The sequence below is a fragment of the Pinus tabuliformis genome, chromosome 4_2 (genome assembly GCF_031772625.1).
Source record: "Pinus tabuliformis cultivar Carrire ecotype Pingquan chromosome 4_2, CPIR1, whole genome shotgun sequence".
Lineage (NCBI taxonomy): Eukaryota > Viridiplantae > Streptophyta > Pinopsida > Pinales > Pinaceae > Pinus > Pinus tabuliformis.
In genome coordinates, this window is record NC_142304.1 from 1,136,507,896 (window position 1) to 1,136,519,137 (window position 11,242).

Consider the following 11,242-nt stretch of genomic DNA (forward strand, 5'->3'; position numbering starts at 1 on the left):
CTGCTTTGAGGCCAGGTATTGAAGGACAATCCTTAGTCTCATGAGTTTCTGAGCAAATTACACATGTTTCTACAACGTGTGCCTCTAAGGGACATTCCCTTAAAGCATGCTTTTTTCTACATTTCGGGAAAAAGATAGCCAAAGCCTCAGCTTCTGCTTGTTGTTTATTGTGAATCTTAAGGGTATCAAGTTGTTCACTAAGACTCCCTAAGATGTCAGTTTTAAATTCATCAAGCATATTGCCGATTTCAACCCTACTTACTAATCCGGTTGCAGATTTATTTGCCCTAAGGAGAGAAGGATCTCTAGGCCCTTTTTGAGTTTTTGATTTGCCTCTCGAGAGATGGATACAGAGTTCTGCTATATCATTGAGTGAAAGTTGAGAAATATCCCCTTTCCCCATCATGTTTAGGATATCTATCCATTCATCCCTAATGGCTTTTAATAAGAGGGCTTTTAAGGTTTCTTCATCCAAGGTATTCATTTTTGCTCTTTTTAAGTTATACTGAAATCTTTCAAGTAAATCTTCTAAGCTCTCATCTTCTCTTTGCATCATTTTAAAAACCTCGTCCTTGTGATTAGTAGGCATACAATAGTCCAAATACCTATCCAAAAATGTCTGTTTCATTTCATCCCAAGTCCTAATGGATTGAGTGAGTAACCCCATGAACCATTTCAAGGCTTGATCCTTCAGTGTTGAGGGGAACAATTTTAATTTCTGGGAGTCATCCAGGTAGTCATAAGTTCGACATACCACTTCAAACTCAAACAAAAATGTTTCAGGGTCCTCAGTCCTTAACCCATGGAAATTTGGGAGGACAGATGGTGATATATTTTTCATGGTGGCTCGGGAATCCTCATTAACAATGGGAAACCCAAATGAATTATCCCCATCTCTATTTCCTCCTCCAAGGGGACCTCTACCTCCATTATTATTGTTATTGTTGTTTCCTCCTCCTCTACCTCTACCTCTACCTCCTCCTTCTTCCTCTGCCATGATGATTCTCCTAGGGATTTCAAAATCTTCTGGTTCCTCTACAAAAGGTGAATGAGAAGAGATTTCTCCTTCTTCTTCAGATGATTCCAATTCCTCAATTACAATTGGTCTTCCTGTAGGAGAAAGAGAAGAGTCTCTTCCTGGTTCAAATTCAATAGAAGGTGTAGGAGAGTCAACTCTTGGCTCTTGAATTCCAGGAGTGCTGGTTGGAGATAAGGGAGGTGTCTCTTGTCTTTCCATTGAAGCAGATGGGCTTGTAAAAATTGAACTTCGAGCTCTAGCTAAAAACCTTCCTCTGGAATCTCTAGCTCTATGCATGTCATTTTTTATTATTTTTCTTCAAGTCAAGTTAATAGTTCTTTTTCTGATCTTCCAGTTCACTCTAGGTGCAAGAAGAGAGCATACTCAAGAAACTATCAAATCAATAACTTTCTCTTTTTTGATCCTCCAGATCACCTTGCAGTGCAAGAGGAGAGCATACTTTGATAGGTTATCAACTTCTTTCCTTGAAATCTTTTTTTTTTATGTTTTTTTTTTCTAAGAATATGGCTACTTAATTTCACTTCCCCGGCAACGGCGCCAAAATGTTTAGTCAATTTAGTGTTTCTAAATTGATGTCATTAATTGTCAACCCGGGGCTCGTAAGCTGATGAAGTGAAGGTGTACTATATGTACTTAAGCAACCTCTTAGAGCTTTTGTCGTTTGGGGTGTTGTTTGTGGTTAATTTATATTCCTAGGATGGAGTGATGTTTTTATGAACAGATGAGTGATGGTGTGTGTAAGGTGAATTCTAGATGAATGAGAGTGTGTGTAAGTGGTTTCTAACTACTTGCTGAAAAGGAAAAGCTTGAATGAAATAAATAACTTGAAATGACTTGAAAGCAAAGAACCACTTTCTAATGGCATTAGACACCATTCATGCTGCTGCAAAAATAAAAGGTAAGAAAATCACTTAAAAGACCGATGATAAAGTTTATCTCTTCCTAACACTCTACCTCTAACACATAGTACTGTGTAAGACACGATTAGGAAGTAGCTAAAGATAAGTCTAAGAAATGATAAAAAATGAGAAAATCTACTTTAAAGACTAGTTATGATGTTCAGCTCTCTCTAACTCTCTGCCTCTAACACATAGTACTGTGTAAGACACGATTAGAAAGTAGTTAAAGATTAGTCTAAAAAGCACCCAAAGCCAGCTGCAAGCTATTAATATTCTGACCTCTAAAAGATAGACAATTCATGATAAAGAGATCATTCATATGTTAGCAAACCACTTTGAGAAATAAATACTAAAAAATCAGCTATGAAAAATAAGTAAAGGCAGCAACTTGAATCTGTCAACTGAAACTACCACTAGATATTTAAGCAAATACACAAACACAAAATCAATCCCGGGCTTAAAAACCTGCAAAAGAACAATGCTGATCAGCGTAAAATAAAGGCTGGAAATGAAATAACAAGAAAGTAAAGCAAGCTGTACACGTTTCAACTAAAAGAAGTGCTGAATAGAAATAAGGGAATGCTGCACATAAAATACATAAAATACTTTACAAGGCTAACATGAACAGGGGCCCTCCATTCATATCATCCAAAAGAGAATCAAGGAATTGTAAACTTCAAAACAACACTGTTTCTATTACTCCATGTGCAGAAAAATACAGTCCAGAGTGCTAGAACAGCACTATAAAAACAGAGTCTTCAAATGCTCTAAAATAACAACAAGTTCATAAAATGCAGCAACTAAAAAGTAACCTTCAGCGTATGCAAACGCTAGTTTTTATAGGCATCTGAAAGACGGCCTAATGCGTACAGCTAAAACTGGAAAACTAACTAACTGTCATGCGTAATTAAGGATCAAAACACGTCATAAGGCTGCGTGGATGAGATGGAGGTTCTGGTCGTTATGGGCATTGAATCCAGAGTTGGATTATGTCCCCCACGGCCTGCATAAGACGGACAAGTCACCTTTTAAACTGACATGACCCAACAGCTTACGTATCATCGTTAAGCTGCCTTTATTGACCGTAACTTGACCCTCGTTGACCGGAGGTACAGATGACGTGGATGGCTGAACAGATAGCACAGGAACCTCGAGCACCTTGATTCCTAAGTGCCCATGTGGCTCATTTGGAAAAATGACACGTGGAACCTTGAGATTAACAAAAAGGCTGCGGGATCATTAGATGGCTGCGGAATCAGCAGATGGCTGCGGAATGCCTGTAAATACATCAAAATCTAAACAAAACAGTCACACATTAGCAAAATCCCTAAATCATGCTTAATGCCATCATATGTAATGATCTGGGTGAGTTTATGCAGCAAAATAGAGCAAAAGGGAGAGATGAGTGAGGGAAAACTGTAGGAAATGATGGATAACCAAGTGTAAAGTAGAGACTCTACAAAGGTTTATGTTGTTTATAATCTGGCTATTCATGGTATGCACGTTATAATATGTTTGTCAATTATTTCCTTGTACTTATTGAAGTTCATGTGTTCAATTAAGCCCACATTCCACTTTTGTCTGAAGCAAGCTCAATGCATCTAACCGGTAGTTGGGCCTACATACCAGATGGGATCCCTAAATCAAACAGTGCAGGGTCTAATTGGAATCCTACACGGGGAGATCCCCTTTACTATTGGCGGAGAATTCCGGCCCATCAACAGAAACCCATCAACTATGTTTATGCATTCAATAGAAACTTAAAAGGATAACAAATTCATGAATATTATTTGATCAAAACAAGGATGAGTCATCTAGAGAAATCTAAGGGAGATACAAAGCAATCAAAAAAAGGAGAAGATAGAAGACATGAAAACTTGCTAAAAGGAATGAATGCAAGTATGAATTAACAACATTATAGAAAATAAAATAGACAAAGAAAATTCAACAAATTTATTCCTTTTAATAGGAAATATTTATCCAGGTACCAAAATTTATTTTTAAGGAAATTGTTACTCATGTAATAAATTTGGTCATGGAGATCGCACGGATGGATCGCACGCGCAAAGGTTTGGGCTAGGGTTACCTTTCGCGCATCTACTGCGGACCATCGAGACTAGGGCACGATAATTTCTAAGCCTAGTTTCCTACCGCGGCGGTCACGATCCTGGAACCTACAGCTGCAGCAATCCCGTTGTCATCCCTTCAGTCTTTTTCGGTGCGGTCATAGTGTCAGATATGGATGTCTCGGAGCTGGAATCGGTGGACTATTCGGCGGATCCATCGCCGGACAAAGTTATTTTCGGGCGGCCCTGTTTCGGACCCCGTTCGCAGTTCATGCCCTCCTCATCGTCATCGGTTCCTGGGCTCCCACCTTACCATACCTCCGATGCGCCCATTGTTTATCGTAACAACCCTTCATCTGCTGGAGCTTTTACATCTGAGTCGCTGCCTTTCGAGGTTCCTCCTCTCTCGCCAGGTTCTCTGCAGTTCCTGGCCTCTCATACCCCTCCATCGCCCTCGTTCGACCCTCAGGCTCCGCCCCTTCTATCGGTGCCACTCCCTCCGCCGGTCGCTAACCCTGCATCTCACCCCTCTGCATCTGGATTATGCCCTTCAGGTTGTTTTGAAACTCCTGCGGTCACTACCCGGCCCGCACCGCCCCCTCCCAGGGAAGGTATCACCAATCCTCTGGTTGATCACCCATCGGCCCCTCGATCCGGCAAAAAGAAGGTTCACTGTGTGAGAGCTACATCGAGGGATATCTCCATTAAATTCGACGAATCGAAGCCGCTCGGGGAATATATGGACATCGCAAACACAGTTTTGGTAGGGCACGTCAGGGGCCGAACATACTCGAGACAGAGACTTATTCTATGGGTCAAGGAGATTTGGGGCGGAGTATTATTCGATCTACCAGAGGTTCACGTTCTTCCCAGAGGCTGGTTCTCACTTAAATTCTCCAAGGAAAGTCAAACTGATCTGGTACTGGGGCGTTACTGGCATATCGAGATGGCCCCGGTACTCCTTAAGCGCTGGAGTCCCCTTTTTGAACCAGAGCGGGAACAACTTGGTGCAGGACCGATCTGGGTTCGCCTCCCGGGTCTTCCATTACCTTTCTGGGCCGAAGAAGTGTTTATACAGGTCGGCAATGCCCTCGGGACCTACATGGACTTCGATCGCACATTTGTGGAATCTGGGAGTCAAACACTTGCTCGGATTTTGGTACATCTGGACACCCGGGAAGGGCTTGAGGAGCAAGTCACACTTCAATGGGGCAGATGCATCAGGGTTCAGCTCTTGGATTACGAAGGAGTCCCCTTCTGCTGCAGACGATGTCATAAAGTTGGACACCTTGCTAAGGATTGCCCTCTCAACAAGAAAGCTGAAGACACTCCGAAGCACACCCCGACTTCCTCCAGGATGGCATCACCTAATACTTCTCGGCCACCTTCTGCTAGTCCATCCCCTTCGGCTCCAGCACCAATGGACGTGTCTGGACTCCGGCGTCCCTCGCCTCCTATCACTAGGGCACGCTCGGCGGCTGAAGCGGGTATGTTCTCTGATCCTCCTAATTCTCATGTTCATTCATCGGTTGATGTCATTGATCCCGTATCTCTTTCTCCTATGATTCATTGCCCTCTTGGTTCTGCTCCTTCCACCTGTGTGGACCCAATCATATCCACTTCTCCCCATACGGATTGCTCCATCCCGCGATCGTCCTCCCCTCCTCACCCATATTTTCTTCGATCTCGAAACCCTGCCAGAGAATCCCCTATCAAACATTCCAGGCTGGGCATTGTTGTTTCTGAAGGGGGTGTATCGAGTACCAGAGGGAGAAAATCCCACCTCTCTAAAGCCATTAAGCTTGCTGGGGCGGAGGTGGTCTCTGGAAGGCAATCGACCATTGACGGGGTCCTTAGAGCAGGACACACCCCGAGAGGTGTTCCCCCATGAAGGGTCTTTCATTTAATTGTAGAGGACTGGCTAGTTCCTCCAAGAAACTAGCCTTGAAGAGACTCATTGAATCTGAGCCCTATGATATTATCATGTTACAAGAAACTCTCTGCACAGCTGATCAGTGTACACAAGTCCTGCTCACCTTGGTCCCTGGTTGGATTATCTTTGCAAATGATGTTGTTGGTCGATCCGGGGGGCTTGCCATTGGGATCAATCCCCGTACCATTAAACTAAATTCCAGTTGGGGGGGGGGGGGGCTGGATTCATTGGAATGGATATTTTCTCTGCTGACCTCGGCATGGATCTTAGAATTGTCAATATTTATGCGCCCTACTCCCAGCGAGAAGCATTCTGGCAGAACATCCTTCATCTCCCTCTACTGAATGAAGATCATGTCATTATCGGAGGTGACTTAAACTTCTCGCTGGGTTTCAGGGAGTCCTGGGGCTCGGATGCTCAAATTGATCCCATTACCGATTTTATGCTCAACCTGCTAGAGCAATCTAATTTTATAGATATCCCCATGCAACGCCCCCTACCCACCTGGAGGAATAGAAGGGTTTGGGACGCTGCCCTTGCTCGCAGACTTGACAGATTCCTACTTAAAGGGACTCTCCTCCAGCGTGTGCATCTGTTCCGTCAATGGGTTGGCTCGGGGGGGCTATCGGACCATAACCCTATCTATTTGGAGATTCAGGGACCGACCAAGAAACCCAAATCTCCATTCAAATTCAACCACACCTGGCTGAAGGATCCCTCATATATCAAGTTGATAAAGGATTACTGGATAGCTCATCCTATCAATGACATTGAATCATATGCTAAAAGTTTCTGCAGGAACCTTGCAGAATTAAAGCATATTTCCATTCAGTGGGCTAAGGCGAAATTGGAGAGGGAATCAGCACAGCTCACTCAAATTGAGGCTGATATTTGCTCACTTACTGACGATCGGGGCTTGGGATTCATCTCTGTGGCTGACAAGGGCAGGCTAATTGACTTGGAAAGTCAAAAAGCCAGGATCCTCAAAGAGAGGGAGGAATCTATCAGATTAAGAAGTAGAGCATTATGGATACAAGCTGGGGACGACAACACAAAGTTCTTCCATAGCTATGCTAAGAGCAGGAAGGTTTCTAATACAATCTGGAAGCTCCCCTCTCCGGATGGTGAGATTGCAGACAATTTTCATAAACTTGCACACCTGGGTACCACCCACTTCAGGAATTTGTACAAGAGTCCCCGGGAAGTCAACCTTCTGGACATCATCAATGTGGCAAATCACTTCCCAAGATTCGTGGAGGATGAAGATGTGGCGGATTTAACTGACCCTGTTACAGCTGAAGAACTTGAAGGGGTGTTGAAGTGGTTCAAGAAAGATAAAAGCCCCGGCCCATATGGATGGACCATTGAATTCTATCTTGCCTTTTATGAAGTTTTGGGGCAGGATCTGCTGAGGGTGGTGGAGGAGAGCCGCACTACTGGATCTATTTATCATGCTATCAACTCCACGTTCATTGCCCTCATCCCCAAATCTGATTCCCCGGAATCCTTTGATGAATATCGTCCCATTTCTCTGTGCAACTGCTTATACAAGATCATCTCTAAGACCATTGCAAATCGGCTCAGACCTATCCTCTCCAGGTCCATTGCTCCGCAGCAATTTGCTTTTCTAGACTCCAGACAGATTCATGAGGCCATAGGGCTTGCACAAGAGGCCCTTCACTCCATCTGGTCCAAAAATCTAAAAGCCATCCTCCTCAAAATCGATCTCTCCAAAGCTTTCGATCGTGTCAGCTGGCTATATCTTAAAATGATTCTCATTCATTTGGGGTTCCCACATTCCTTTATCACTTGGATAATGGCTTGCATCACCTCCCCCTCGTTCAGTGTCCTCATCAATGGCTCGGCATCTACATTTTTTCACTCGGAAAGAGGTCTGCGACAGGGATGCCCTCTATCTCCTCTTCTATTTCTCTTGGTCATGGAAGGTCTCAGTCGCCTCATGGAAGCTGCAAAGAGGGATGGTGATATTGGTGGGCTTGGCATATCTGATTTGTGTTACCTTACACATCTACTATTTGTGGATGATGTACTTATTCTACTTGATGGCAGTGTCAGAGACTCCCGAACTTTCTCAAAAATCCTGCAAAGATTTTCTGCAGCTACAGGTATGCTGCCAAATCAGACGAAATCCACCATCACCTGTGCTCGCACTACTGTACAGGAGACTCGGACTGCCCTACAGGCTTTTCCTTATTCGGTGCACTCACTGGATAGAGGTCTTAAATACCTGGGATTCAATCTGAAGCCTACCTGCCAAAGGATAGCTGATTGGGTCTGGTTGGTTGCCAAACTGGAAAAGAGGCTTTTGGGATGGAGCCACAGATACCTATCTAGGGCTGGCAGACTGGTGCTCATCAAATCTGTGCTAGAAGCTACCCCGGTCTTCTGGATGGCACTGGCCTGGATACCAAGGAACATCCTGGGGAGGCTGCAGCAGCTTTGCAACCGCTACCTATGGAATGGGAGTCAGGAGAAAAGAATATTTGCTTGGATTAGCTGGAAGAAAATCTCTCTACCTAAAAAATGGGGAGGTTGGGGCCTAAAAGACCTCCCAGATTTCGCCAAAGCATTAGCAGCCAAGATGGGATGGACCCTGCTCACTAGGCAAAATCTGTGGACACATGTTACTTATCACAAATACATTTGGCCTCGCAATATTATGGATTGGGCCCGACTTCCATCCTGGTCTTCGAAAGGAGGCTCATCTGTCTGGAAGGCCTTGATTGATTCCCTTCCCCTCATTCGGGACAACCTGGCTTGGCGAATAAATGATGGTATGACAGGCAGGATTGGCATGGACCCTTGGAGTAACTGTGGGGGCAGACATATATTAAATCAGGAGCTTATCAATTATCTTCAAGACCGGGGGATTCGGCATTTTGCACAGATTGCTGACCCTCTTCGCACAGACATCTTCTCTCAAGCGTGGAAATCTGCCCAAACCTTGGATCTCCCTATACATTGGCACCGGGAATGGGAACAATATATCATGGCTTTATCTGAATCCCACATTCGCATCAAGCAAGGTCCAGATGAACTTATTTGGTGCCCTGCGGACCATGGTATATATGCCCCAAAGCACAGTTACAGTGCCCTTATTACACACAGATCTCCGGAACAGATCCACCCATGGTGGCATACCACATGGAAGATTAAGGCCTCTCCCCGATCCAAACTTTTCTTTTGGTGTGCTCTCCATGGTATCGTCCCCACGGGAGAACAGCTGACCCGCAGAGCCATACACGGCCCATCTTGGTGCACCTTTTGCAAAAATGCGTCCGAATACACAGATCACATCTTCCTTCTCTGCCCGACTATCCAAAACATATGGAGGAATATCTGTCAGCAATTGGGCATTACGGGACATTGGAGTGGTTCTGACTTACAGGACGCATGGAGTAGCTGGTCTCGATCCCACCCGGAATCCAAATTAATCAATCTCCCTCCTGTGGCCACCTGGTATATATGGCTCGCTCGGAATAGGGCCATTTTCGAGGATCGACCGATTTCGGGATGCCGGATTGAAATCGTTGTCATTGCTGCATATCAGGAGTTACCAGATCCGCTTCCTACCAGACCCCGAGCCATTCAGCCCATGCCCGAGATTGACAGATCCATCCCATGGGCTTTTTTCGATGGGGCAGCGAATCAAGCCGGGTGTGGAGGAGGATTTGTCCTTCACATCAACGATCAACATAGATATCTTGCAAAATTGGGTTTCGGAAATGGATCTAACAATTTTGCTGAGCTCTCTGCATTACATAATCTTCTACATTTTGCATTATCTCATCAGCACACACAGATCAATATATTTGGGGACTCAATGGTGGTTGTAAACTGGATCAATAATGTCACTACATGCCATGCACACACACTCAGTAATTTATTACACAATACTCACACTCTCAAAGCAGCATTTGATCATTTCACTTGTGTGCATATTTACAGAGAACACAATAGCGAGGCTGACAAACTATCCAAAGAGGCCTCGTCACTTCCCCGAGGCGATGGACAAATAGTGGAGCAGAACGGGTCAGATGAGCATCAGTTTTACCACCGACCATATATAGATCAGAGGCAACAGAGGGACAATAGTCCCAATAGCTGACAGAGAATGGAGAACACTATGACAAACTACTGATATATTTTTAAATAGAATCATTTTGTACAAGCGAATAGGCTGTAAAGCCAGAACAATGAAATGTAATTAGCACCTATTTTGTTATACTCTGATAAACACCTGAAAAGGTGAATTTTGTATGAACAAGACAGTAATGCTTCGGCATCTGCTTATGTAATTTTCAAATATTAATGAAAGTTACTGATTTTCCCAGGGGAAAAAAATAAATTTGGTCATCAATCAGCGAATTTTAGAGCCTATGCAAGAATAAATTATGGAAGGAGAGAATTTTGATAACTCCAACGAATGTCTATTTAAGAAAAAAATATAAAGGTACTTATGTAAATGATGTTATAAGAGGCAATTTCTTTTCTCCTCTATTGAATTATGTTGAATGATACATATGCAACAACTATGGCACAAAGCACAAGGTTGCAAAAGCAATATAAACAAGTCTCAAATCCAAGGCAAGGAAGAATGTTCCCTAGAAATCTGACAATATGGAAAAATAAAGAGAAGCGGGAAGTGTGTGGTCCCATGTTATATGCCCAAAGACAAGAAAACAAATGGTATGTTGATAGTGGACATTCAAGAGATATGACAAAGTACCAAAGTAAATTCATTAAACTTAAGGAAGGGGGTGGAGGCAAGTTAATTTCTGGTAAAAATGCATCACAAAGATAGTTGGAAAAGGTAAAATCATCGTAGATAATAGAAGAAATTGTTGGGAAAAATACTGGGGGGGGTGTGAATCAGTATTTTAAACACAATCTTCCAATTTTTTATATTCTAAGAAATATACACTACTTTTATTAAGGAAACCTGCGTATGTATGTTATTTTAGAGAAGGAAACCCGTGTATATCCAATTTACTAATTTTTATGTATTTCATAATATGATTATTCTTAATCAGTGCATCAAAAGATTAATTAATTTTCAATATGCAATAAAGAACATAAATAAATCACACCAAACACAAATAGAACACCAAGATTTTTAAGTGGAAACCCAATGTGGGAGAAAACAACTGTTGTTGTTGTCTCTGTCTTATTTCTTATGATATAAAGAAAAGTATTACATTTGTAGAAATCTACAGTCTTCTCTCATTTTCCAGCACCCACTAGAAGGGAGCTCCAACCCCCTAATCTTATTTACCAAATCCTA

General features: G+C 43.1%; 1 protein-coding gene across 1 annotated transcript; it reads left to right on the forward strand.

Annotated features, from left to right (window-relative positions):
• The first annotated feature begins 4,176 nt into the window (after window positions 1–4,176).
• LOC149173679 (uncharacterized) lies at window positions 4,177–10,066 on the forward strand. The gene is made up of 2 exons (XM_089426798.1): window positions 4,177–5,834; window positions 6,334–10,066. The coding sequence occupies exons 1-2, from the start codon at window positions 4,177–4,179 to the stop codon at window positions 10,064–10,066; spliced, it is 5,391 nt and encodes a 1,796-aa protein (XP_089282924.1).
• Window positions 10,067–11,242: the final 1,176 nt, after the last annotated feature.

Coding starts and splice junctions, on each gene's coding strand:
- LOC149173679 (XM_089426798.1), top strand. CDS start 4,177: ATGGATGTCTCGGAGCTGGAATCGGTGGACTATTCGGCGGATCCATCG. Junction 5,835..6,333: donor GCGGAGGTGGTCTCTGGAAG/GCAATCGACCAT, acceptor GCTGGGTTTCAG/GGAGTCCTGGGGCTCGGATG.